At 51.9% G+C, this 25,106-nt stretch overlaps 10 protein-coding genes across 10 annotated transcripts; 7 read left to right on the forward strand and 3 right to left on the reverse strand.

Annotated features, from left to right (window-relative positions):
- Positions 1–290: 290 nt before the first annotated feature.
- Positions 291–3,139, forward strand: ace1 (putative C2H2 transcription factor (Ace1)). The gene is made up of 5 exons (XM_073777662.1): positions 291–403; positions 517–595; positions 659–1,174; positions 1,229–1,694; positions 1,746–3,139. The coding sequence occupies exons 3-5, from the start codon at positions 670–672 to the stop codon at positions 2,851–2,853; spliced, it is 2,079 nt and encodes a 692-aa protein (XP_073632455.1). The 5' UTR covers positions 291–403; positions 517–595; positions 659–669; the 3' UTR covers positions 2,854–3,139.
- Positions 3,140–4,031, forward strand: BDV14DRAFT_84313 (uncharacterized protein). Its single transcript, XM_073777661.1, has one exon. The coding sequence runs from the start codon at positions 3,425–3,427 to the stop codon at positions 3,911–3,913; it is 489 nt and encodes a 162-aa protein (XP_073632456.1). The 5' UTR covers positions 3,140–3,424; the 3' UTR covers positions 3,914–4,031.
- Positions 4,032–5,482, forward strand: BDV14DRAFT_84402 (uncharacterized protein). Its single transcript, XM_073777663.1, has 3 exons — positions 4,032–4,556; positions 4,605–5,107; positions 5,198–5,482. The coding sequence occupies exons 1-3, from the start codon at positions 4,149–4,151 to the stop codon at positions 5,307–5,309; spliced, it is 1,023 nt and encodes a 340-aa protein (XP_073632457.1). The 5' UTR covers positions 4,032–4,148; the 3' UTR covers positions 5,310–5,482.
- Positions 5,432–7,641, reverse strand: BDV14DRAFT_164662 (chaperonin-containing T-complex subunit CCT4). The gene is made up of 7 exons (XM_073767216.1): positions 7,496–7,641; positions 7,391–7,442; positions 7,320–7,342; positions 7,241–7,270; positions 7,162–7,191; positions 6,537–7,109; positions 5,432–6,484 (listed from the first exon to the last, which is right to left on the reverse strand). Exons 1-7 carry the CDS (start codon positions 7,547–7,549, stop codon positions 5,624–5,626), a joined length of 1,623 nt encoding a protein of 540 aa, XP_073632458.1. The 5' UTR covers positions 7,550–7,641; the 3' UTR covers positions 5,432–5,623.
- A 122-nt stretch (positions 7,642–7,763) lies between these two features.
- rpt1 (proteasome regulatory particle base subunit RPT1) lies at positions 7,764–9,713 on the forward strand. The gene is made up of 4 exons (XM_073767217.1): positions 7,764–8,005; positions 8,078–8,192; positions 8,249–8,478; positions 8,525–9,713. The coding sequence occupies exons 1-4, from the start codon at positions 7,911–7,913 to the stop codon at positions 9,402–9,404; spliced, it is 1,320 nt and encodes a 439-aa protein (XP_073632459.1). The 5' UTR covers positions 7,764–7,910; the 3' UTR covers positions 9,405–9,713.
- A 151-nt stretch (positions 9,714–9,864) lies between these two features.
- On the forward strand, positions 9,865–12,588 carry BDV14DRAFT_84426 (succinate dehydrogenase [ubiquinone] flavoprotein subunit). Its single transcript, XM_073777664.1, has 6 exons — positions 9,865–10,166; positions 10,249–10,303; positions 10,415–10,488; positions 10,568–10,731; positions 10,793–12,181; positions 12,235–12,588. The coding sequence occupies exons 1-6, from the start codon at positions 10,125–10,127 to the stop codon at positions 12,452–12,454; spliced, it is 1,944 nt and encodes a 647-aa protein (XP_073632460.1). The 5' UTR covers positions 9,865–10,124; the 3' UTR covers positions 12,455–12,588.
- Positions 12,589–13,267: 679 nt separating this feature from the next.
- On the forward strand, positions 13,268–15,219 carry BDV14DRAFT_84456 (uncharacterized protein). The gene has a single exon (XM_073777665.1). It carries the CDS (start codon positions 13,354–13,356, stop codon positions 14,731–14,733), a length of 1,380 nt encoding a protein of 459 aa, XP_073632461.1. The 5' UTR covers positions 13,268–13,353; the 3' UTR covers positions 14,734–15,219.
- On the reverse strand, positions 15,169–16,668 carry BDV14DRAFT_195765 (argininosuccinate lyase ARG4; the record flags this gene model as incomplete). Its single annotated transcript, XM_073772285.1, has 3 exons — positions 15,169–15,677; positions 15,726–16,556; positions 16,614–16,668. 3 exons carry the CDS (start codon positions 16,666–16,668, stop codon positions 15,169–15,171), a joined length of 1,395 nt encoding a protein of 464 aa, XP_073632462.1.
- A 2,752-nt stretch (positions 16,669–19,420) lies between these two features.
- Positions 19,421–20,871, reverse strand: BDV14DRAFT_164676 (uncharacterized protein). Its single transcript, XM_073767218.1, has 2 exons — positions 20,362–20,871; positions 19,421–20,299 (listed from the first exon to the last, which is right to left on the reverse strand). Exons 1-2 carry the CDS (start codon positions 20,456–20,458, stop codon positions 19,605–19,607), a joined length of 792 nt encoding a protein of 263 aa, XP_073632463.1. The 5' UTR covers positions 20,459–20,871; the 3' UTR covers positions 19,421–19,604.
- Positions 20,872–22,737: 1,866 nt separating this feature from the next.
- On the forward strand, positions 22,738–23,214 carry BDV14DRAFT_195767 (uncharacterized protein; the record flags this gene model as incomplete). The annotated part of the gene is made up of 3 exons (XM_073772286.1): positions 22,738–22,767; positions 22,815–23,040; positions 23,132–23,214. 3 exons carry the CDS (start codon positions 22,738–22,740, stop codon positions 23,212–23,214), a joined length of 339 nt encoding a protein of 112 aa, XP_073632464.1.
- Positions 23,215–25,106: the final 1,892 nt, after the last annotated feature.

Raw genomic sequence — 25,106 nt, forward strand, 5'->3', positions numbered from 1 at the left:
GCTGTATCCGCGAGAATGAGCCGGCGGCGGAGGAACTTGGTTATCCGCGGTACGGCTACTGTGGATAGATTACAACACAGCCCCATAGACACTAGGCCCCAACAGGGCTAGCGTGCTTCGTCTATCAGGCAGACACTCAAAGACCGTCAGCAATCAGCCTCATCAAGACAACCCGTCCGTCCCTGATCTCATCCCATCCCATTCCATCTCTCGTCCCCGTTTCTCCATCCTTTTCTCTCTTTCAAGACAAGACCAAACTTTTCTCTTTTCGTGGCTCTGCTAGGTACCAGCCGTTCTTATATTCATCGATATCCGCCTAGTCCTCCCCCCACCCTTTTGCACTTTTCCTGAGTTTGCTGTGGTTCCATTCAGACTCAGGGCGCGCTACCTGCTTCCGACCACCGTATGTCCCGATCTGGTCTCTCCATCATCAGCAGCTGAGAGCTATCGAATGCGACTTCGATTTCTTTTCTGCCGCGCTTTCTGTACACAGTCTAATCGTTCTTGAATCGGCAGACCTGCCAGAGTCTTAACTGGCTGCATCACTCCTTCGTCGAACCAGAAGCTTCGTTTGGATTCGGTCATCTATCATACAGTGAGTCATTTCTGGTCCATCCATGTGCCCCCTTGCCCATGCTAACGCCCTTTGGACAATTAGGACATTCCAAAATGAGTTCAGCACAAGAGTTTGACTCTATAAGAGCCCACCCGAGGCGCCGGCCATTGAGGGTCCGGCCTACAGAAGAGCAATCACCCTCATCACCCTCCCACCTCCGCCTCCGTAAAGGTGAAACTTTCAACCCATCCATCCTTCGTCGTTCGTCCGATCGTGACCCTCTCGTACCCTCGCTACCTCGACGCTCTCCCACATGCCCTGGCGCTTTGGAAGCCATCGCCGCTGGACAACAGCGTATGGCAGACATCTTGGACCGCCTTGACCTGAACTCGGTTACTTCGTCTCGCTCCGAAGATAACGACGACCTTCCCGTACCCAAGGGTCTCCTCCAGCTTCATCTGCGCTCGCAAGCACGGAAGGAGGGCTCCGTTGACCGCTCACGCCAACCCAGCCCGATGCCCAAGGAACGTTCCCGGAAGGCTCAGAGAGCCCACCCTCCTTCTGATAGTGGACTCGGCTCCTCTATTGGAAGCGAGTCGGTGTCGTCAGCTAACAAAGGTACATGGTCGTGGCGGGTTGCTGTTGCTTTTTCATTCGCTAACATCCTCCCAGTGAAAGCTTCTCGTGCCGTTACCCGGTCAATTAGCACCATGGAGGCCATGGCAGCTGAAAGTGCCCAGAAGCACAAGCTTAGCTCCGGCGGTCGCCAGGAGATTGAAAAGCACATCATCGGCCCCATCCTCGAGGATGAGAAACTCAAGTCTTTTCACCCTCTTCTTCAGAACGTCCGCCAGCAGATTGATACTGAGCGCATCTCCTGCCTGCGTGACCTCGAGAAGACTGTCTTTTCCCTTGCCCACCGCGTAAAGGTTAGCGACGCTGCGTACGTTCGCTTCTGTCACTATACTGTCCTGTGCCTTGGCCAGACGGTCTCCTTCCTGAACGGCCCAGACCTGTGCACGCCCACAGACAAGCAGTACAACAACGGCTACTTCGTCGATCTCTTGGAGCAGGTGACTCAGTTCAAGAGAATCCGTGACGAGTGGCGCAAGAAGCACGAGGCCGAAGGCAAGATGAAGTATGTTGAATATGTTCGTGCAATGCAGCAGCAAAGACTAATCGAAAACAGGGCTCCTGAACTTCGACTCGAAGGAGGACTTTCCAAGACTGGACGCCCACTTGAGATGGTCGTTCAGCAAGATGGTCAGGACATTTCTCTTGCCACTGGCAAACCTTACGATGAGAACGCTCCTGCAACCATGAAGCGATCTCTCAGCGCGGCTTCCGCCGACGAGGGTGCGCAGCGCTCAATGGCCCGTCGCAAGAAGAATGCTCCTCCAATGAACATCAACAAGAAGTGCAGGGACTGCGACAAGGTCTTTGCCCGTCCTTGTGATCTCACTAAGCACGAGAAGTCCCACAGCCGTCCCTTCAAGTGCCCCGTTGCTTCTTGCAAGTACCACACCAAGGGTTGGGCCACCGAAAAGGAGGCGGAGCGCCACTACAACGACAAACATTCTGATGCGCCTCGTCTCTTCTCTTGCCAGTTCGAATCCTGCTCTTACAAGTCTAAGAGAGAGAGCAACTGCAAGCAGCACATGGAGAAGACACACGGCTGGGTGTACATGCGCTCAAAGAACAACGGCAGAATCAACAAGCGGGCCTCCACTCAGCAGAGCCCTTCACCGTCCAGCAGCTCTGTTCAGCCCAAGCAGGACTTCTCCGGTTGGAGCATGACCCCTCCTTCCGAAGTGCCTGACTTCAAGCAGGAGTCCATGTCCATTGCTGGTGGTTGGGATCTTGCTCCCACTCCTGAAACTCCAGAGTTTTCCTTCAATGCCTTCCAACCTTCCTTGACTGGGATGCCAACGCCGGTGACTGGAACCGTGGACGCCGTTACTCCTACCACCGGGACCATCAATTCACCTTCAGAGCCATTTGATCTGCCTCCGGAGAACACTGCCTTCTCTATCCAGGATATCTTCCCGGAGATGAAGACCAATAATGATGGCTTGCTCTTCGCTGGCGGTGACCTAGACTTCCCAGACTTCACCAACAACCCCAGCATGTTCAACGACTTTGGCTACAACGACTTTGCAATGCAGCCTCAGGGGTTGAACTACGGAGACGTGCAGCAGCCCCAGTTTGAGGATGACTCTGCTGGCTTCTTGCTTGATGTCTACAATGACATGCACACATACGGGATCAACCCTAACGCCGGCCCTGGTGGTCTCTGATCTCGTCCTTTTGTGGTTGAGACAGAAACCCCGGCGGTGGAACCTCTTGATCTACGTGTAACGACTTTTTTAACTTCTCTGTTGGCAGGCGAATGCTTTTGATTGAACACCATGTGAAACATTTCTTGAATGTGGGCTTTAGCCAGTAAATAATCACTCTTCTCAATTTTCAAATGAGATACGTTTTTTTTGGATTCTGCTTTGAAGTATAGCTTCAGTCTCATACATACCAAAAAAAGGTTATCTGTTATTGCCATTAGTATGTACTAGGTGCGATTCATAGGCGCACTACGATAATGGCAGGCCCAGTGGACCCTCCCTGTCCATGAGTGCACTTTCCTCTTCCTGCAGGTGGCCATTCGTTCCTTCCTAGATAAGATGGAAGCTCTCTGTCTTGTAGGGCAGGTGCGATGTACTTATAGTGACTCGCTCCTTCCTTTTCTATGGCCGTTCCTTCCATGAAAAGCTGTCCCTATTCGGTCTACTCTGCACTTCATCTACTTACTGGATACTTCTCCAGTGTTGTTGTGACTATTCTAGTTGTATTATTGACTGATGAAAGCCGTGAATTATGCTCTCTTTTCAAGCTGCTTCCCAAACACAAACACGAACTCAAGTCTCCATCTTCTTTCCACCTTCCTCTTTGATCCATGATCAATCCTGTCTAGCTGAACAAGATTCTTCAGCTCTCCGTCCAGACCAAAAACAAGACTCTATTATGGAAGGTCCCTTTTCTCTCCTCGAATACTTGCAACAGGCACCTCCTGCCCTCCCACTAGAGCCTCCTCCAGACCCAGGCTCCAGCACAACCGACAGCGAATACAGCGCCACAGATATCAGTACCATCGGTATCTGGAGTGATTTTGATCTGCAGAGTATCCTCCAACGATACAATCAAATCCTCACCCAGGCCCAACTCCCACGCCTTGATCTTGCGCCGCCTTCTCCGCCCATATCAATCAATGCAAAATTCACTCTGATCGCCAGGCTGTATGAGTACGTTGCCCCAAGAGAGGTCTTAGAGCCGCTTTCCAGACTATGGACGATACAGAGGGGCTGAACAACGTCACTACTTTCTGCTTTGGTATCGGGGGCAAGCTCGTTCTGTTGCTCATTTTACTGCCACAGATCCTGACTTTGCTTTCTACCCTTTACCCATGGAAGACGAGCCCGGCCCAAACCGTGCCCCTGGCATAGCCAAGCCATCTTGAAACTGGGCTACAGCGTGGGAAAACAGTGAAGAGGAGGTTGATCGTGCGGCACACCGTCAAGTTCTCAGCCAGGTTAACTGGTATATGAGACAACACAAAACACGTTACGGCTTTGTTATCACCGATAGAGAGCTAGTCGTGCTTCGTCGAGTAGATGATGATAATGGAGGCACTGGTCATCTGGAACTTGCCGCCCCTCTTTGGCTTACAACAGCTGGGACCGCAGCGCAGCCCCAACTGACGGTCCCGTTGGCTTTGTGGTACCTTGGGATGCTATCCTCGCAATACGAAGGGAATGATTGCTGGAATCTTTCCATGCGCAGTCGTCCCCATCTCCAGCCTGAACCGCAGGACAAGTGCCTCAACTACGGCGTTGCTGACCTTGATGATGTTGTTCCCTCTGAGATAACCTTTCATAAAAAGCTCGCCGCCTCTACGTTCGCTTATGTCTTCCTCGTCTCCATCCGTGGCCAGGCATGCGTTATGAAAGTTGTGAGTGTCAGCCCAGTTCGATAATATGGTTAATCCTGACCGAAGAAGCACCATGGGGTAGGACCGCGGAAATACTATGACACCGAGCGTGAATTGGACATCCATGTTCTCGAAGCCACTGCCTACCGCCGGCTACAAGACAAAGGCGTCTGCGACAGAGGTATCGTGCCACGCTTCCTTGGTGCCATGCGTAAATTTGATCCGTCTCTGTGCCTACCTCAACTGCGAAAGTTCGTTAGGGATGAACACCTACCCAGTGCTCTATTTTTGGAGTACATACCCAACATGGAGCCATTGCAATTACACAATTTCACCACTGAGAGGGCCGACAATTTGATGGAAGGCATTCGACAAATTCACAATGCGCTGGTGCTACACAATGACCCAAAGCCAAGAAACAAGATGCTTGCTATGCAGCCAAATGGGAAAGAAAGGGTTTCTGGATCGATCTTGACCGCGCAGAAACCTACTATGAAGAATCGATCACTGCTAAATAGCACGGTTACAATGAGTTTGAGGATAAGCTTGTGCTCTAGTACAAAAGGTCAATGGTGAGTGATATTAATATTAGTATTTCTCTTGGTTTAGCTAGAAGCGTATTGAAAGCTAGGAGTCGATGGCTGACATGAATGTTATTGCAGGAAGCGGACGTTAAGCAGGGGAAGCTTAAGAAGGCGCTTCTCTTCTACTGCACTTGAAATTTGGTTCATATTGATCGTGATTTATTGCAGCGGTTGGATGACCCGAGGCTAGAATCTAGATTCCAAATGTCAATGCGAATTTACTTTAGAAGACTGACTGGCCTTGTAACGCGCAGCCTACCCATAAGACTCATTCTAGTAGACTTGCTTGGTAAGAAGGTCATTCTACAAGTCTTCTAGGGCTACGCTTCGAATGTCAGATCAGGGTATTATCCCATACCTAGTTTGAAAAAAAAAAAACATATAGCAGTAGATACGTCGATTTGATTATAATACTACATGTCAAGATAACATGTTCACTTTTTCATCTATATTCCCCAACCAAACCCAAACCCATCATAGCTATATCAAAGCAAGATTACCATCTTACCTCGACAACGCAATATCATCAATGCGCATAATCATCTTCACCGTCTCCGCCGCAAGCTCAATCGCACTCGTACTAACAAGCAACGGCTGCAGAATGTTCTCCTCGGTGATATCATCCTTCACACCACCAGATCTGATACTAACACCGGCATTATGCTGGCCCTGCGCATGGCGGTGTCGCAAGTCCGTAACGACCTTGATGCTGTTGAGACCCGCGTTCTCGGCGAGGGTCGTGGGGATGACTTCCATTGCGTCAGCGAAGGCCTTCCAGCAGATCGACTCGGTGCCTGTGAGTTCGCGGGCGCGCTTGGCAAGGATGTTCGCGACTTCGATTTCGGGGGCGCCGCCTCCGGCGATGAGGGCGCGCTTCTTGACGAGGCACCGGATGACGCAGAGGGCGTCGTGGAGGGAGCGCTCGGCTTCGTCGAGGATGAGGCTGTTTGCGCCGCGGGCGACGATGGAGACGGTTTGGTTTCCGGGGACGGCGGTGGAGGGGGCCTTGATTCCAGTGATCTTGACGTAGCGGGCGCCGGAGGCCTGGACTTCTTCGACGAGGTCGGCGGTGCCGAGCTTGTCTTCTGTGAAGGAGTCGACGTTGGCGACGGGCTTGCAGCCGAGGGATTTGCAGAGGAATTCGACCTCGTCGCGCTCGATGTCCTTGATGGCGAGGATTTTGAGGCGCGAGAGGAAGTGCAGGGAGAGGTCGTTTACGGCGTCACGCAGGATGGACTTTTGGATGAGGAGGACGTTACATTTGGTCTTTTGGATCTTCTTGACCATATTGAGGAGGTATTGGCGTTCTTCTTTAAGGATCTTGTCCATTTGGCGGTAGTCGTTGACGACGATTTGGTTTTCCATCTGGGAGGATTGTCAGTACTCGGTTTCGTATATCTGTAATATTTTCACGTACATCAGGCTTGGGCGGGCTGAGCTGGAACTGGATGAGACCTATCCGGGCCTTCTCAATTCTTGTGGGTCCACCGCTGCTCTTGATAACACCCTGGTTGAGGACGAGGCCGTCAACCATCTCGCTGTCCTCGATTGTACCTCCGACCTTCTTCACAATGCGGATGTTTCTGAGGTCGACGTTCTCAGCCGTCTTGGGGTCGACAACCTTGAGGACAGAGTCCACGGCCATGGGTCCGAGGAGGGAGGAGTGCTGGGACACGATCTTGGAGGAGAGCGAGGTCGAGGCGGCTTGGAGCAGGGTAGCGCGGTCCATAAGGTTGATCGGGCGGGACATGTTGTGGAGGATCTCGACGGCAGCGGCAGCGGCTCTCTGAAAGGACTCGGAGATCACAGTAGGGTGAATACCCTTTCCGAGCAGACGCTCGGCGGCACCAAGCAGACTTCCGGCAATGACAACGACTGATGTGGTTCCATCTCCGGCTTCAACGTCCTGAGCAGCAGAGAGGTCGACGAGCATACGAGCGGCGGGGTGCATAACGCTCATGTCCTTCAACATTGTGTTTCCGTCGTTGGTCTGCGGGGGTGGTGGTTAGTGCGGTGGGCTTCGGAGGGGAAGGTATTCGTACGATGATGGTGTTTCCCTTGGGCGTTTGGATCTGTGATGTATTAGCAGTTGATCGATAGAAACGTACAGTTGATGCCTACCATCTTGTCCATACCCCTGGGTCCCAGTGACTGTATACTGAATTAGCCCCTCATCCTGACAATTCGATTGCACGCGTACCGTTCTGATGGCATCGGCGACAGCTGTATCCGTTAGCAGAGTACATCATTAAGATTATAATGAGAACATACCTCTAGCAGCGAGAATGTTTGACGCCCGCACGGCGATGGGCTTCTCCTTGTCCTGCAAGATATCAGATTCGGCCCACAGTAAATTCCCCTCCGCAATTCACGAACCTTGAAGGAGTTGTTGCCGCTGGGGGCAGCAGCCGGGGGAGCAGTAGTAGCCATGATGCGAAGCTGTTCAGCAGACACCGCAGCCGATAGAAACAAGGGAAGAGGAGAAGTGGTGGTAGACGGGGGAGAGCAAGTCTGGTCCGCGGCGGCTCTGGAAATTCTTCCCTTTGCGGGTTTGCACTGACTTGGGCGGTGTTGCTTGGGGCTTGGCATTGCTAGCGTCAACAGCTCAAGCTGGGCCGGGCGACGGTACAACAGCTCTCGACATCACTCACCTCTCACCCTACTCTCTCCATCCATCCTATCTTCGTCTACTCTTTCCTTCACACCTCTTCTCTTTGCTGAAATACTCATACCTTCTATTCCCGATCTTCATTTAACGTTTCGTCCTGCCGCCTAGTCACAACCTTTCATCATGCCTTCCGCCACGGGAGAGAACTGGGAGAAGTACAAGAAGAACTTTGCGGATGATGAAGAGCCCGAGAAGAAGATCACTCCCCTCACAGATGAGTATGTTGCCCTTCATCTCTAGCACTCTACGACTGGTGGTTTTGTGATGATGTCAGTGCTGACCAAGCGCAGGGACATCGCAGTCCTCAAGACCTACGGCGCTGCTCCGTACGCGAACGCATTAAAAAAGCTAGAGAAACAGATCAAGGACAGACAAGCGAGCGTAAATGAGAAGATTGGTGTGAAGGTAGGAATGGATCGATACGCGCGTTGAGCAGAAGGAAAGGAAGCTGACGTGGTTAGGAATCCGACACCGGTCTCGCACCTCCACATCTATGGGACGTTGCCGCGGACAGGCAACGCATGGCAGAGGAGCAGCCGCTGCAGGTTGCTCGTTGTACAAAGATTATTCAAGATGAGAAGGACACAGACAAGAGCAAATATGTTATCAACGTCAAGCAGATCGCCAAGTTCGTGGTCAACTTGGGTGAGCGCGTGAGTCCTACGGATATCGAGGAGGGCATGAGAGTTGGGTATGTATGATTACACCCCTGGTGAGAGCTCAACTGACGGTATCAGTGTCGACCGAAACAAGTACCAGATCATGTTGCCACTACCACCCAAGATCGACCCCAGCGTTACGATGATGACAGTCGAAGATAAGCCGGATGTTACATACGGAGATGTCGGAGGCTGCAAGGAACAAATCGAGAAGCTACGAGAAGTCGTCGAGATGCCACTGCTGTCGCCTGAGCGTTTCGTCAACCTTGGTATCGATCCGCCCAAGGGTGCTCTGCTCTACGGTCCTCCCGGTACCGGAAAGACTCTTTGCGCGCGAGCCGTCGCCAACCGAACGGACGCTACTTTCATTCGTGTCATCGGTAGTGAGCTTGTCCAGAAGTACGTTGGTGAGGGAGCCCGAATGGTCCGTGAGCTCTTCGAGATGGCCCGAACCAAGAAGGCTTGTATCATCTTCTTCGACGAAATCGATGCCGTCGGTGGTGCCCGTTTCGACGACGGAGCTGGTGGTGACAATGAAGTCCAACGTACTATGCTTGAACTTATCACACAACTTGACGGTTTCGACGCCCGAGGTAACATCAAGGTCATGTTCGCTACCAACCGACCATCAACACTTGATCCCGCCCTGATGCGTCCCGGACGTATCGACCGTAAGATCGAGTTCTCCCTCCCCGACGTCGAGGGCCGTGCCAACATTCTCCGCATTCACGCCAAGAGCATGTCCGTCGAGCGCGACATCCGATGGGAGCTCATCTCCCGTCTCTGCCCCAACGCAACAGGTGCAGAGCTCCGCAGTGTTGCCACAGAGGCCGGCATGTTCGCCATCCGTGCCCGGCGGAAGGTCGCCACAGAGAAGGACTTCCTCGCCGCCGTGGACAAGGTCATCAAGGGTAACCTGAAGTTCAACTCGACGGCGACGTACATGCAGTACAACTAGATGATGCTTGCTAGTCTGTCATTGCATCTTGGGATTTCATTGCATGGGCTGGATGTGTATGTCATGATAGATTAGCTAGGGTCAATCCACAATGATTCATAGTCCATCGATCGATCGATTGTAGGTGCTCCGTGTTGAATCTGCGTTATATCTCGGCTCTCATCTTCCGAATGTCACATGACTTTGTACTGGCGGCTCATCTCGGCATATCAAAAAGCTCGGAAGTCGTGCACAACCCCAGAAACCTAACACATAATGAAGCAGATCATTGCACTCTGTGACCAACAAGTAGATAATATTCTCTATCCCGTACTCCAATCTCTTGAAAACCCTCCATCCGAATTGAAGTAGATAAACCATAGCCGGGCAAACGAACACCCGACAGCCCAAGGCACGTGCCTCAGGCCATACCAACCAATAAAACCCTCCCGGCCGCCCGAGGTGCTTACCACTGCGCTCACTCTGATTGGCCCCCTCGGCCCCGGTCCTCCCCGTCGGCAAGTGAAATCGCAGCTTATGTCAGCAGCCGACCCTTCGATTCCGCAGAGGTCACAGCAGTCTTGTCTTCGCGGGTGCGGATCGATGCTGCAAAAGTGTACCACTACTGCCGAGTAGCTTCACTCCTTGTTGTTGCTGCGCACTCACCTTGACAGGCTCGCGGCTTCTCTCTCCTCTCTTTCTTGTTCTCTGGGTTCTTGTTTTCTTTAAGTGTTGGTCATCATGAGCTCCCTGGGCTTGCGGAGCTTGGCTCCCGCCTCGAAGGTTGGTTACTGCTTGCTTGCTTCTTCCTGTCTATCCGAGGTTTCGAGAATAGGATCGCTAATAAGAATTCTTGTTGCAATAGGTTTCCCGTGCGCTTCGGGACCAGAGACGGCTTTTCTCTTCTTCTCGGCCTGCAGGTACGCATCACAATTGCATTGCATTGAATTGAACGGGTGAAAGAGGACGCAATGCAGGTAGTCGGTTACGATCTTGATTTTGGCGTGCTAACGTATCTCGCCCTTGCGCAGCCCGCATCTTCGGCAGCAACCCGCTGCGCGCTAAGGCCGCTGAGGGATACATTTCGGAGAAGTACCCTGTTATTGTAAGCAATTGCATCCGAATACGTCTTGGTAATTGAGAGGGGTGAGAAGGTCGGGGCTGATTGTTCTCTTTCTCTATAGGACCATGAGTACGATGCCGTTGTCGTTGGTGCAGGTGGTGCCGGTTTGCGTGCGGCGTTCGGTCTTGCCGAGGCTGGATTCAACACTGCTTGTGTTTCGAAGCTTTTCCCTACGCGATCGCACACTGTTGCTGCTCAGGGTGGTATCAATGCTGCTCTTGGAAAGTAGGTTTTGACACATAGTGATAAGTGAAAAGTGGCATTGGGCTTATACGTTTCTTTACAGCATGCACAAGGATGACTGGAGATGGCACATGTACGACACCGTCAAGGGTTCCGACTGGCTTGGTGACCAGGACGCTATTCACTACATGACGAGAGAGGCCCCCGCTAGTGTTCGCGAGCTCGAGGGCTACGGATGCCCCTTCTCCCGTACCGACGAGGGTCTGATTTACCAGCGTGCTTTCGGTGGTCAGTCCAAGGAGTTCGGTAAGGGTGGTCAGGCCTACCGTTGCTGCGCTGTCGCCGATCGTACCGGTCACGCTCTTCTGCACACTCTCTACGGACAGTCTCTGCGCCACAACACGAACTACTTTATTGAGTACTTCGCTATGGACCTGCTGATGGAGGACGGCGAGTGCCGTGGTGTTATCGCCTACAACCAGGAGGACGGAACCCTCCACCGTTTCAAGGCCCACCACACTGTCCTTGCTACCGGTGGTTACGGACGTGCTTACTTCAGTTGTACCTCTGCCCACACCTGTACTGGTGACGGTATGGCCATGGTTGCCCGTGCTGGTCTCCCCAACCAGGATCTCGAGTTCGTCCAGTTCCACCCCACTGGTATCTACGGTGCCGGATGTTTGATCACTGAGGGTTCTCGTGGTGAGGGTGGTTACCTCCTCAACTCCGAGGGTGAGCGTTTCATGGAGCGTTACGCCCCTACCGCCAAGGATCTTGCCTCTCGTGATGTCGTCTCTCGTTCCATGACCATGGAAATCCGTGAGGGCCGTGGTGTCGGTCCCGAGAAGGACCACATTTACCTCCAGCTCAGCCACTTGCCCGCTGAGCTCCTGCACGAGCGTCTCCCCGGTATCTCCGAGACCGCCTCTATCTTCGCTGGTGTCGACGTTACCAAGCAGCCTATTCCCGTCCTGCCCACTGTCCACTACAACATGGGTGGTATCCCCACCAAGTTCACCGGTGAGGTCCTGACCGTCGACGAAAAGGGCCAGGACCAGGTCGTCCCCGGTCTGTACGCCTGCGGTGAAGCCGCCTGTGTCTCCGTCCACGGTGCTAACCGTCTCGGTGCTAACTCCCTCCTCGACTTGGTCGTTTTCGGCCGTGCCGTCTCCCACCGTGTCAACGAGATTGCTCAGCCCGGCAAGCCCCACAAGGAGCTGGCCTCTGACGCCGGTGCCGAGTCCATCAAGGATCTCGACTTCGTCCGTACCGCCGATGGCACCCACTCCACCTTCGACATCCGCAACGCCATGCAGAAGACCATGCAGACTGATGTCTCCGTCTTCCGTACCCAGGAGTCCCTAGACGAGGGTGTTGAGAAGATCACCAAGGTCGACCAGCTCTTCGACCAGGTCGCTACCAAAGACCGCAGCATGATCTGGAACTCCGACCTTGTTGAGACTCTTGAGCTCCGTAACCTGTTGACCTGCGCGTAAGTATTTCTACTTTTTCCTGGCCGAAATTTGCTGATAAAATGCCCTTTAGCTCTCAAACCGCCGTTGCCGCCGCTAACCGCAAGGAGTCACGTGGTGCTCACGCCCGCGAGGACTTCCCCGAGCGTGACGACGAGAACTGGATGAAGCACACTCTAACATGGCAAAAGAACCCCCACGGTAAGGTCGAGCTCGGCTACCGCGACGTCGTGCACACAACTCTCGACGAGCAGGAGTGCAAGCCTGTTCCTCCCTTCAAGCGTACATACTAAGCGCGTTTTTGCGGAGGTGTTCATCAGATTCAGAGCAGCTTTACTGCTAGCAACATAGAATGTCTGGATCTGGCTTCGAGTTGAGTTGGTTTTGGAGGACCCGTGATTGGACGGGTTAGCGGCTCGACTCGAAGAAGGAAAAAGAGCGTCTGTCACGAAAATTCGACCACTTGTCGATTTCCTTTGTCTTCATAATGTGTATATCCAGTGTTTCCTTCAAGGCGATGAGTTGGGAGTACTCACGTTCTATTGTTTTTATAGCCATTTGTTAGCTTATACAACGGAGTTTTCTTTGCCTAAGCCCTCGATCAGGAGCATACCTCTTCAGTAATTGAGTTTCGAGACACCGCATCTTCAACCTGATTGGCACATTGATTGCATCTGATTTGAGCCGTTCCTGTGACATGATTCGTCCCGTGAGACACGAGGCTCTTTGTTTGCGACAAAGATAGCAACACATCTGCAACCTAGTTGATCACCAACAGACGGGATGACTTAAAAGACAAGGATATCCTCGGCGGCCGCATGAAGACAGGACATGCTTGATAATGTTTCACAGCGAGTCGAGAACCCTGATCGGTTTCCCGTGTGGTGTTTTATCAGCGACAAAGAACTCGAGGCCCGCTTCGATGAGGGCAGCCCAAAATACCTTGAAAGGATGGCAGGCTTGTGATCATCGAAGGGCCGTGCTTGTCATCCATGGCTCTGCAGTTGGCACAGAAATCTGAAGCTTGCAAAGATGAATATTCTCATCTGCCTGGACCTCAAGTTCCTCTCCTCGAGGAATTAGCATTCGTTTTCTCGCTCTGTTTATACTTGCATACTGAGCTGGTCTCAGAGCGTTGGACATTCATTGCTTCACTCACTCATCAGCCAGTTTTCTTTCATTTTGCAAAACCATGACAGATGACATATCTGTGCGGTGCCCACTGCACACGGAGTTCTATGTCTGCGGAAACGGGTTTCGAGGATGCTGTGCAGAAGACCCATGCGATACGCAACTTTGTTTGTATGGACGGGATGACCAAATGTCGTCCTCATCAGCAGTCCCAGAATCTGGCATAACAGCAGCGTTGACGCCATCGCCAACACCAGCTACAGCAACTGCGGAGACGACGACGACATCATCGTCATCGTCAACATCGTCAACATCGAAGACTAGAACGCCCAGTATCAGCACAACCCAAACGAGTACTAGTACCACCGTTGTTCCAGAAGAAACCACAGAAACGCAACCTACATCTGCAGCTAATGCGGCTACCTCAAGCAAAAGCCAAGTCAATGCAGGGATGATTGGAGGCGTTGTCGCCGGGGTTATTGTTCTGTTGCTGATACTATGCCTTGTTTTCTTTTTCATCCGCTGGTCGAGACGAAAGCGATGGAAACGATTCACTTTGGTTCGCTGGCAATGTCCTCGCACGGGACATGCACAGGCAAACATCGAAGCAGGTGAAACAGGCAGTACATCATCGACGCAGGCCCTCGTTCAACCTCAACCGGCACCGACAGCCGTCAACAACATCGTAACTCGTCCAGCAACGGCACCCAACCCCCGACTGCGAACCATACCCGAAGAACAATCACCAGGCACATCACCACTGCAAGGAAGCCAAACCAACTCACCGCACACAGTCCCATCTGCGGTCTCCCCACGGAAAATGATATACCCCAGTCCTAGAAGGAACTCATGCTCCAAGGCCGCTCTCTTCAAACCTCCAGACGATATCCACCCAGCCTTCCGTCAGGACAACCGCCGTCCCTCGTCCCTAGCAGCAGAGACGGATGAAATATTGCCAGCACCCGTTCCAATAATCCGTCGAGTCTCATCAACACCCGAGCTCTCCGACACGGGGTTCCGTCTTGGTCGAATTGAACTTCCCGAGACTGGATCCTCGCGCGAGCTGATCAACATCCCCCTCGCCCAGCGCCAGCAGTACAACGCCCAAAGGCAGCTTTACCGTAACGCTGAACTGCCCAGCCCCATTATCACGCCTGACGGTGCGGTGCTGTCGGCTAACTTCAACAGTCTCCCCGTTGACCCAGACAGCCACGCCATGAGCTTTATGGACTATGGACCAGAGTCTGCTGGAGGCCGAGCGAGAGGGTTGAGGTTAAGCATCATTTCGAAGCGCAAGTCAAAGGCAGTTTCGTCGCCGTCACCGTTGTCAGGCCAGTTATCGGGACCGCTGTCACCGCCGCCACCTTATCGAGCTGAGTGGAGGATGGGATCGAAAGAGGTAAAAGAAAAGATGAAGGAGGCGTTTAGGAGGAAATCATGATGTTGAACCGATGAAGCTGAAAGTATGGAGAAGTTGGATTGAAGAAGGTGGAAGTTGAAGTTGAGAACCTTTGGGTTCACCGCAGGCCGGTGTGCAGGTGCCTGCCGTGATGCCGTCCCTCGCTCCTTCCCGTTTAGAAACTTTCCTATTTATGCCCGGGGCTCAGCCCGTGACCTTGGGAATTCTTGTGTATTGCATAGCCGTTTGTTTGCTTTTTATACCAGTCGTTCACCGTTCGTTAGATTAGATCGTCACTCATTGTTTTATTATCGATCCATATGGTCACACACCAACTGTAGTTGGTTAAACACAGGCAGAAATCCTATGTATCTCTATGCATCATGCCATTCCCACAACGTAGATTGTATTAAGACGCCCCTAATTTACCCTTTTATTGACCTGTCTATACTATTCAAAAATCGACCTCCAAGGCATCTACAGGATGCTCTTAAGCACACCGGTCTGCTCAAGAACAGCGCGCTTGCTGCATCCACCAATAGCATCCTTTAGCTCAACTGCGCGCTCATAGTCAAGGCACTCCTGGATATCGTCTCCGAAGCGGGAGTCGACGCCCTTGAGCTGCTCCAGCGTCAGCTGGTCCATGGGGACCTTGTGCTGCTCAGCGAGCTGGACGACGCGGCCAGAGATGTGGTGGCCCTCGCGGAAGGGAACGCCCTTGCGGACGAGGTAATCGGCGAACTCGGTGGCCAGCATTTCGGGTGCGAGAGCGGCGACCATCTTCTCGGGGATGGTGGTGAGGGTGGAGAGAACGCCCGTGGCGATTTGGATGCTGTCGCCGACGGTCTTGATGTGGTCGAGGAGGGGCTCGACGCTCTCTTGCAGGTCCTTGTTGTATGTTGTGGGGAGACCCTTGATGGTCATCATGAGACCGGCCATGTGGCCAAAGGCACGTCCGGACTTTCCACGCAGAAGCTCCAGGCTGTCTATAGACCGTCAGTATCAGGAAACCAATTATGAAATGAATGACACACCAGCGTTCTTCTTCTGAGGCATGAGCGACGAACCAGTCGAATAAGCATCCGACAGACGAACAAAGCCAAACTCCAAGCTAGAGTAGATGATCAAGTCCTCGGCCCAGCGAGAAACCTTGAGCATGAACGAGCTACCCCACTGCATGGTCTCCATGGCAAAGTCACGGTCACCGACAGCGTTCATCGAGTTGTAAAGCAGACCCTCGAAGCCCAGCTCCTTGGCCATAGCCTCACGGTCAATCTTGAATGGATTTCCAGCAAGGGCACCAGTACCCAGGGGAGAGCGGTTGACGCGCTTGGTAACCTCACGCAGACGCTTAAGCTCATCGGCAAAGGCAGTCGCGTGGGACAGAAGCCAGTGGCTCCAGCGGACGGGCTGGGCCTTCTGGAGGTGGGTATAACCGGGCATAAGGTAGTCGATCTCGGACTCGGCACGGGCAATGGAGACTTTGATCAGGTCGCACAGGAAGCTGTCGAGCTTGCGCAGCTCATCGCGCAGCCACAGGCGCAGGTCGGTTGCGATCTGCTCGTTGCGGGAGCGGCCAGTGTGCAGCTTGCCTCCAATCTCCTTGCCGATGATCTCTGATAGACGGCGCTCGTTGGCGGTGTGAATGTCCTCGTCGTTAGGCTTAGCGACGAAGCTGTCGGTGCTCCATTCCTCTGCGATCTGCTTGAAGCCGCGCTCGATCTCGGAGAACTCGTGGGCGGAGAGGATGCCGGACTTTGTGTTGGCGCGGGCGAAAGCGAGGGAACCGGCGATGTCTTGACGCCAGAGGATACGGTCGTAGGGCAGGGACTCGTTGTACTGAACCATGAGGGGGTCAAGGCCCTCTGGTGGGAAGTATTAGTCTCGACTCTCAAAATGAGGGGATTCAGGGCGCTACTCACGAGTAAACCGGCCTCCCCACAACATGTTCTCGGCGACAGCCTTGGGTCCGCTCATTTTAGTGCAATTGAGGGTAGTATGAGAGGAATTGACAAAATTGAAACGCTCAGTTGTTGTTTGTGTATCGTCGTCGATGAATCGAAAATGAAACATTGAGTGCGCGTGATGGCGCTAGCCATTTTTAGATGAGTCATTGCTCTCCGGTCAGTAGCAGGAGAGAACATGTAGCCTCAACAAAACACAATCACTGCAAAATGATATGGGTGAGGATCTGATGTAAAAAGCCTTGAGATGATTGTAATTTGAAGCTTTCGAAGCAATAACATTTTGGTGATGTGTCTCTACTTTGTATGCATACTTCATAGCAGGCTCAACAAAATATATAGTTGCAGCCCCGATATCGGATGGGCTTCCCTTAGACAAACAACCCACAAGACACCACGAAACAATTTCAAAGACGCCCAATGCCAAACATCTACTTTCCCATTCAACCATACCAAAGAACACAACTCACAATCCCAACATTATGCACAAGCTACCTTGAACATAACTCGCAATTCGCATCTAGATGCCCCTGGACCGCCGCAATCCAATAATCGCCGAGATCAACACCATCTACGCCCTAACTTCAATTCACCTACAGGACCCCAAATACACCCCTTCGTGATATAATCCAGAGCGATGCTATAGCGCAACCTCACAAACACAATCAACACAGCTCCATCCTCTAGTCTAAACCAGCACTCTGATCATCGTGTTCAAAATAAACCGGAGTTCAACCTCCGGTTGTATATTTGTCAACGGACCCAGCGAGGTCTAGAACTCAGAGATAGTAGTTTGGATGAAGTCATACTCATGGGCACTCTGCTAGTGCTATGGAGTATAGTGCTACTCCTTAGCATCTCAGCAATCCTTGTAGCAGGGCTATCTAGCGCGCTGCCCAAGGCAGACTCTGCCAGAGTGCTAGAGCTAGAGGGCTAGGTTGTTCCAGACTGCGAACTACGCTGTACATCACGATTCACGACGTCAATCAATCTGATCATGATCCTGAATCATGATCGCCAGCTCCCGCAAGTGGGTTGCGGACTTGTAAGTGCCGGGCCGGGTGCAACCTTCCCAGTTCCCACCCCCGTCAGGCGTCAATCCTGTTCGCAGTCCACACCGTCGATACTCGTGACCAGGACTCCAGGACCCGAGTACCTGGAACAGAGACGGGAGACCGTCACCAGCCCCACCGAGGCTGGCTGTCAGTCACTCAATCGGAAGCGATAGAATACGAGACGAAAAGGGGCAAAGGGGTCTGATCCTCATCCTGGATCCTGGATGGAGTCATGGAACATGTTCCTGGCGCTAGACTAGTAGGTTGGACTAGATCCAGCCCGTAGAGTCTAGAATCCAGACCCGCACTGTTATTTGCAGCTGCGACTGCGACACTGCGAGTCATGGAGATGGGGACAATGGTGGTATCATGCCATGGTGATCATTAGGCATGAGGCTATGAGCACTGAGTAGTGGGTACGATATGACAGCGTCGATCTTCATCAAGCGTGAGTCTGGGTGCCAGGACCGGACTCAGGATGAAGCACACTAAGTCGACTAGGCATAGAGGAATTTCCGGGAAAGTCGACTACGAACTGGAACCTGAACTCGAACTTGGCACTTGCGAGGCGCGAGGCCCAGGTGGAGAATTATTATTCTCCATGAACATGATTGACATGGATGATTGACACGCCATGACCTTCAACTTTCAAGACCCAAGTATCCAAGTTGACGGCTGTCGACCCGACAGACTGGATCCCCTGAAGATTGATGGATGCGACGGGCCGATAGAAGCAAGGAACAAAATCCGAAGTACGACTGGACCTTCGAGCTTCGACCGTTCGAGAATCACAAACTGACATGCATCATATTCCTGTTGGGCAGCTGTTGAACGGCGAATCGCGAACCGCAGAAAGCGAGAATTAATTAAAGCACAACTGCGCGACTCGCGAGATGACTGGTCAATTCGTCGGTCAATTTAAGATCGCCATGTGTTTGACAGGGCGCTGAAGATTTGTTTAGTGCCAGAGTTGAAACTTGACAGCTGGAGCCAGAGCTAAGTTGGGGCGGGAACTATTCTGGTAGTGGTTAGGTAGGTGCCTACTAGGCCAGGAGGTGCTGGGCGCTTAGTAGTGCATCTCTGACCCCTGACCTAGTCGGCAAAGGCTGCAAGTGCGAAATGCGAACGTAACAATCGTCAAAATAGAAACCGAGAACAAAGTAAAGGAAAGAATATGCCAAAGAAGCCGATACCCGAGCACCCCGCGGATATCTGCAGAAGTCAACAAGCCTCCCTGAACATGCATGACGCAGATGCATCCTGCATACCCTGTAGGGCTGGGTCTGGCGGGACGTCAGTGTCAGTCAGTCGGGGAGACCGAGACCGACGGGAAGTGTGGCTGTGCACCGCATATTTTCTCCAGTTTTCATAATCCCCCCCAACAATCTACTAGCACTGTAACAATCTAATATTTTCTTATTCCAAATTCTGCAAACACAGAAACTGCTCCTGTCGTCTCACCTGCTAACCTAATAAGTAAACGTTGCGAGCCGCTCTACACGTCAGATTGCGCGTAAATTTAGATGCTTCATCTGACCCGACGGTGTGGTGCAGGTGCCACATGGTTGGGGTTAGTGGGGGGCTGGGCATTGTACTACTTACTGGAGTTACTGTACTACTACGAGGCTAAGGTGTTAGGTGCAGTTCATGTTCGTGGCTGGTTTCAGAATTTAAGGAAATAGACTATTTTAAAGTGCTTTAATCTAATTGATTTGAATTGATCCTCGCTAGAATTAACTCGATAGAGACAGAGCCTTGGATGGAGTGATTTGCTCCAATCCGACTAAACAAGAACGAAACTAGAACCAAAAACAGAAAACAAACAAAAGAACAGTAGAAACGAGCGACTATTTCATGGTCGTAAATCATCAGTTCATCATACCCGAGAATAGCATCACTCCCAAGGGCTCCGTGGTCCCACCATCCAATCCTCCATAGCGAGCCACTCGCTCCAATACTTCTCAGCCGCAACAAGTTCCTCCTCACTCGCCCCACTCAAAGGTCTCAGGAACGGCGTATGTTCGTCTGGCAAAACATCATAGGCAGCCTTGGTCGAAGCCCACCCGTTACTCTTCGCCGTGCACAGGTAGTTCATTCTCTCTTGCTTGCAGACGTTCCCGACGCCGGCGAGCCAATTGGGGCCGAAGAATGCGTCCAGAACAAGGGGACTGTCGTTGCCTGTCACGATGAGGCGCCGGATGTAGTGGCGAAGTGAGACGCGCGAAGCAAGTGCCTGCGCATTACCATTGCCTGACGGACTAGCGTCAAAGCGCAGAACTGGGTTCGATAGTTGCTGACAGGGGAGACGGATATTGATGTATGCCGTGAGAGATTGCACGGGGGCTGAGTACTGTGCTTGATCGAGGAAGTACTGTAGGCAGGCCGTATACTGCGCATACCAGTCTGGGAGATGGACATTGTAAAGACTGGGCCCCATGCCGACTTCGGGCTGGTGCTGCGCTTGCGCAGGAACCGGTCTGGTAGACTCTGGGCTGTTGGACCCAGGGTTCTGACTCTGGGCCTCTGGTAGGTCTACCATTGAAAGCCTGCCGAAGGCGTGTTCAGCTTGCAGTTGGAGGGAGTGAGACTCTGCTGGGGGTGTGAGAGGTGGACTTGTGTGATATTAGGTAGAAAAGCAGGCCAAGTCTTACTGGGGAGATGATCGGGCACTGCGGCGGCGAAAGAGGGCTCGAGCATGCCCATATACAGAGAGGCTTCCTTTCCAGAGTCCTGAACGTTGAGAGTCATTGCCGTTGGGCATGGAAGAGTGAAGGTCGAAAGGGTTGAGACTTGAGAACTTGAAGCGTGAAGCGTGAAGTTTGAAGTAATTGAAATTGATGAAGTAGAAGTAAGACAATAAACAAGGTCAATCTTGTCTTAATATATAAAAGGCAATTGTCTTTGAACTGTAATCTAAACCTGTCATGTCATGGCGGGAAATGAGACCTCCTTATAGCCTTGCAAAACGACCGTCCAGGCTCTAGGCGCATCAAAATCTGCACGGTCATTCCGAAGCACGAGAAGATTCCTGCCCAAAGGAAAATGAAGGAGGACTAAGACTAGGACGATCAATGGTGTAAGAAGTGCGAGTAAGCTATATGCCGGGCCCGCCGTGGGTAGTGGATCTCGGGCCAGAAGATCTGAAGTTATCGCAAAGGGAAGTGACAGATGGGGGTCAAGCTACAGACTGCTCTAGCCACAGAGACAAAGCAGCGGCGGTGCGTGGAGCCGTGGCGGAGCTGCCTACTTTCTTAGTGCACTTCTCTCGGCGCTCGGGGTAGGCGATTGTGCAGTGGCTGTGCTACTGACTATTACAAAGCAGCAAAACATCATGCCTCAGGCACACATAGATCGTACCCGGCCTCCGGTCTCTGGCAATCGTTTCCTCTTCCCGTTGGAACGGTGGTAGTGCAAGCATTGACCCTGGACTATTGGACTTAGCCTCCTTCACATCCCGACAACCTGGACATGGCGATGCTGGTGTTACAATTTCATCCAGGCTGACGCTGAAGCTGACTAGCCTCCGATCCAGGGCACCAGCGACTTGGAAACCTCGATTAGCGCATCCTTCCTTGGGCATCGTTAATATAAGTATATTAATGATCTCACTCCGGCAAAGTGATGCGATTTGCCTGGGCAATCTCTTTGGATTACCCCTTTGTGGTGGATAGTCAACTTTCAAGGCATCAAGGCAGAGTACACGTACTCTGTATCGATCGGTCTCCTCGCTTGTTTTTGGTCTTTGCGGTAAGCGGACATGCGGGGTGACGATAACAGAACGGAGGTATATCAAATTATCTTAAACAGAATCATGGAATGGCCCAGCGCTGGCAAGATCCGTGCCGAAAAATCAATAGTAAGGAAGGAGATTATGACAGCTTTGAGCGTCTGAGCTCTCTACACTCTCCAATCTACAGAACACTCTAGTCTCTCCAGCAAAGCCACGCCTTCTCAAGGCTCACAATCCTGATCCTCAGCAAAAGCATGACACATCCCCACCCACTGATCTGCGCTTCATCTGTTGAGGACGATCAGTCATCCAACCCAGACTGGCATATCCTTGGGACAGTGGAGCGCGAAGAGTACGTAGCATTGGTGATCAGATGAGGGGAGAGGGAGGAGAGGGGGAGGGGAAGTTGCGTGCTTGACTCATTTACATTCTCACCGTCACCGTCACCATACAGATGACCATGCAGTATGCAGTGCCCTGTCCAAAAACGTGGACAAAAGCCTGCTTTTTGGTGTGGCCGGACGCAAGGGGCAGGGCATGTAGCAATCAACAACAGGGTTTTTGCAGGGCGATCGCCTAGATCCTGTCGGGCACTCCGGCTGATAGAGTGGCAGGCGCAGCTAGGAATAGCGACAGAGACCCCTGTTGCAGTGCGTGGCCAGTGCACCAGTGCAGCGACGGTGCGGATCCCCCAGCATAGTCCAGAGTAGCCCATACGAGAAGAGCCCCCACCCACACTGAATCGCAATTAGACAGCAACTTGCTGACCGCAACGCTGCTGCAGCGAATCAACATCTCATCACGATGACTGCAAGAGCGAACCTCTCCGAAATGGACAGCTCCAGAAACTAGTTCCACATACTAGCGAGGGGCCATCCGGAGGTTAATCGACTAGCGCAGGCACTTGCCGCTCTTCATTGGCTTCATCGGGCTTGTTTTCTGCGCACAATTCAAATCATCCTGTTAGTCGATGGAGTCGATGATCTGGAAATCATCGTGCCCCAATCGCCGTGTCTCAGCTGACGCTAGAATGACCTCCAGTCATCCACGAAAAAGCAATCTGCAGGTGCTGTTGCAGCTTGCAGGGTCTCCAGGCCATGCGCTGCCCTCTCCACACCGTCATCGTCGGGTTCGACAATATAAGGCCCCATGTCCCACGATGTGGTTGAACAAGAACATCTACAGATACAACTACAGAAACACAAGTCTATAAGACTTCAACACTTCAATACTTCAGTCGAACGTGCCCCTCAGCACTCTACATCCTTGCTTCAACCTTAACACCAACACCACCACAATGACTTACCGATCCAACTATGAACCTTATGTCAGTTTACCTTGGTTCAATATTCACTTCACAGCTAAAAATACTAGACAAGCCGAAGCCTTGACCTACGGCCCTCCGACGAGATCCTCTACCCTCTTGGAGACCTCTACCCGCACGTCGTTGCCCTTCAACTCCAACCCGAAGACGAGAGCCCATGGTCCGCATCAAAGAACTACTCTGGCTGGCAAGACACCTCATACTGGGCCGAAATCATCTCATCACCACGGTCCCTACCGGAGCATTACTCGAAGCGATCGTTTCGCAGGTGCAGCGGTGAGTTTGCCCACGTTTCCCAGCCATATTGTGATATGTTCTATTATGATATGATATGTCCATGAACCTTGACTAACGCGAACTCCCTTAGAATCCACAAAATCCAAATTCGTTTCTAGAATCCGACGACTTCTCAGCCGGGATGACTTGCGAAGACGCCGGCGTTTCGATTGATCGCTACCACTCGTCTACTTCGTCTACTTTTCCTCTTCAGCTGTATACCCTAATGACCCGCAGTCCGCTTCGCTTCGCTTCATTTCGCTTCACTTCTTTCGCCTTCTTCGGCTCTTCTTTCGATTCGACCTGTTCGCCTATTCTCGTTTTGCTCCCCGCCTCCTTTGCATGTCCCTTGCATAGCTCTTGGCCTTTTACTGGATACTGCATCCTGCATCATCAACGAATGACGTCCATCCATCACCATCGCGTGATCACAATCATACGAACTCTCCTATGTTTCATCTTACTGCATTAGCATGCATCTACTGCATACAAGTCACCAGACTGTCCCTCATTCTGAAATTGTTTCATCTTGTTCTCAATCTCAATCTCGGCATTTGGCGTTCGGTTAGCGTGGAGTTATGGCTCGGTTATTTCCTAACGGTTCATGCAAGGGACCTTAACGACACATTCTTGTGGTCATGGGTGTTTTAATCTCGGTCATATGATCTTGTCATTGCTCATTAGCGTACTGCTCTAGATACAATCAATACACCATCTTACTCTCCAAACTACCTACCTTAGTCTACTGATCATTATTCCTCCCAACAAACCCAATCGTCCCGCCGTTACACAACCAGGCAATACCAATCCCAACCAATCCGACCTATCCCAACGCGTTTATTGAATCGGCACTAGGAAGTATTGGTTTAGTGTAACCGAGATGAAGGAGTATAGAACAAAGAAACCACTAACTCGGTACTTGGCTTAATCGCTTCCACCCGCCTCAAGCTCGACCCTCCTTTTTTAAGAATGCACTTCGCGGCCATATCCGGGCCCGGGGTTTCGGGCTCTGGAATCGATAGTTATGGTCGGCTATGGCCGCCGTATCCCAAAAACAGCCTCGTCCTTGGCCCTTGCTGTTGGCCCGTTTGGTTCGGCTCGGTTAATGGGACTGGCCTGTGCCACAAGGCGTTTTTCGCATTTTTGGGGATGCTCGAGTATGCTTGGCTGTATGGCAGTATGGGTGGCTGTACTCTGTACTCGGTTTCGTGGCAGTGGCTTGGACCACGTGCTGGACCTGCATTCGATTGGTATGTGCCCGATGGACGGAGCACATGGTGCTCGAAGCGAAGCTTACAATTAACCTAATCTGCTTCGGCACGCTGACCCGAGATATAGATAGGGTAGGGGGTCGCTTAGAACGAATGTTTCTTACTTTATCGAACTGAGCAACTTGTGCCGTAGAATGGGTTCTATCCTGTCGTGTCCTGTCCCACCTTTCCCTCTTTTGTCAGGCGACATATATAGACTACTTACAAGCTGATTAATCTCCCACCGGCTTGAACTTCCTGCTTGGGTAGAAGGATCTCGTACGAGATCTATTAGTTGTTGCTAGGATGGCCAATTATTGGAAAATACTAGGGAAGGCAGAGGCTTACCTTTTTCTTCATCTCTTCGAGAACAGGCCGGGAACATTAGCATTGATTGTCCCGGGGAATAAGTATGATTTTCTTAGGTTGAATGGCTTGATTGCTGGATGTTACATGGGGAGATGCACTACAGTAACTCTCTAATGCAACTGGTCCCGTGGAATTGAGTTTCTTATGTAGTCTAGATAGTTCAGTCCCGGAGGTATCTCTAAGGGGTCGACAGACAAACGACAAAACTATATTCGAATGGTATACTAGGAATCTAGAAGCTAGGTAACCAGTAGCCACTCATTCATCTTCTTGCAGAGCCTGACGCCCTAACCCGCCCAGATAGAATGAGTTGCAGATGGCACCAGCTACTTGCAGTATCCCAAGTGACCAGCTCTGACCCTGTAAACACCACTCCGTCACCCACGAGCGCAACCAACTTCCCACCTTTCACATTGTATTGCGCTACATAACCCTTTTCAAAGAAAA

Source organism: Aspergillus stella-maris (assembly GCF_047715825.1).
Source record: "Aspergillus stella-maris strain CBS 113639 unplaced genomic scaffold BDV14scaffold_4, whole genome shotgun sequence".
Taxonomy (NCBI): domain Eukaryota; kingdom Fungi; phylum Ascomycota; class Eurotiomycetes; order Eurotiales; family Aspergillaceae; genus Aspergillus; species Aspergillus stella-maris.

Bases quoted from the DNA above. Each gene is read 5' to 3' on its own strand.
- ace1 (XM_073777662.1), top strand. From the start codon at position 670: ATGAGTTCAGCACAAGAGTTTGACTCTATAAGAGCCCACCCGAGGCGC. The intron at 1,175-1,228 runs GTACATGGTCGT...ACATCCTCCCAG, and splicing joins GGTGTCGTCAGCTAACAAAG to TGAAAGCTTCTCGTGCCGTT. The intron at 1,695-1,745 runs GTATGTTGAATA...AATCGAAAACAG, and splicing joins GAGGCCGAAGGCAAGATGAA to GGCTCCTGAACTTCGACTCG.
- BDV14DRAFT_84313 (XM_073777661.1), top strand. From the start codon at position 3,425: ATGCTCTCTTTTCAAGCTGCTTCCCAAACACAAACACGAACTCAAGTC.
- BDV14DRAFT_84402 (XM_073777663.1), top strand. From the start codon at position 4,149: ATGAGACAACACAAAACACGTTACGGCTTTGTTATCACCGATAGAGAG. The intron at 4,557-4,604 runs GTGAGTGTCAGC...TGACCGAAGAAG, and splicing joins AGGCATGCGTTATGAAAGTT to CACCATGGGGTAGGACCGCG. The intron at 5,108-5,197 runs GTGAGTGATATT...ATGTTATTGCAG, and splicing joins TCTAGTACAAAAGGTCAATG to GAAGCGGACGTTAAGCAGGG.
- BDV14DRAFT_164662 (XM_073767216.1), bottom strand. From the start codon at position 7,549: ATGGCTACTACTGCTCCCCCGGCTGCTGCCCCCAGCGGCAACAACTCC. The intron at 7,271-7,319 runs GTACGCGTGCAA...TTCAGTATACAG, and splicing joins TCGCCGATGCCATCAGAACG to TCACTGGGACCCAGGGGTAT. The intron at 7,192-7,240 runs GTAGGCATCAAC...AATACATCACAG, and splicing joins CCAGGGGTATGGACAAGATG to ATCCAAACGCCCAAGGGAAA.
- rpt1 (XM_073767217.1), top strand. From the start codon at position 7,911: ATGCCTTCCGCCACGGGAGAGAACTGGGAGAAGTACAAGAAGAACTTT. The intron at 8,193-8,248 runs GTAGGAATGGAT...TGACGTGGTTAG, and splicing joins ATGAGAAGATTGGTGTGAAG to GAATCCGACACCGGTCTCGC. The intron at 8,479-8,524 runs GTATGTATGATT...TGACGGTATCAG, and splicing joins GAGGAGGGCATGAGAGTTGG to TGTCGACCGAAACAAGTACC.
- BDV14DRAFT_84426 (XM_073777664.1), top strand. From the start codon at position 10,125: ATGAGCTCCCTGGGCTTGCGGAGCTTGGCTCCCGCCTCGAAG. The intron at 10,304-10,414 runs GTACGCATCACA...GCCCTTGCGCAG, and splicing joins CTCTTCTTCTCGGCCTGCAG to CCCGCATCTTCGGCAGCAAC. The intron at 12,182-12,234 runs GTAAGTATTTCT...AATGCCCTTTAG, and splicing joins CGTAACCTGTTGACCTGCGC to CTCTCAAACCGCCGTTGCCG.
- BDV14DRAFT_84456 (XM_073777665.1), top strand. From the start codon at position 13,354: ATGACAGATGACATATCTGTGCGGTGCCCACTGCACACGGAGTTCTAT.
- BDV14DRAFT_164676 (XM_073767218.1), bottom strand. From the start codon at position 20,458: ATGACTCTCAACGTTCAGGACTCTGGAAAGGAAGCCTCTCTGTATATG. The intron at 20,300-20,361 runs GTAAGACTTGGC...CACCCCCAGCAG, and splicing joins AGTGCCCGATCATCTCCCCA to AGTCTCACTCCCTCCAACTG.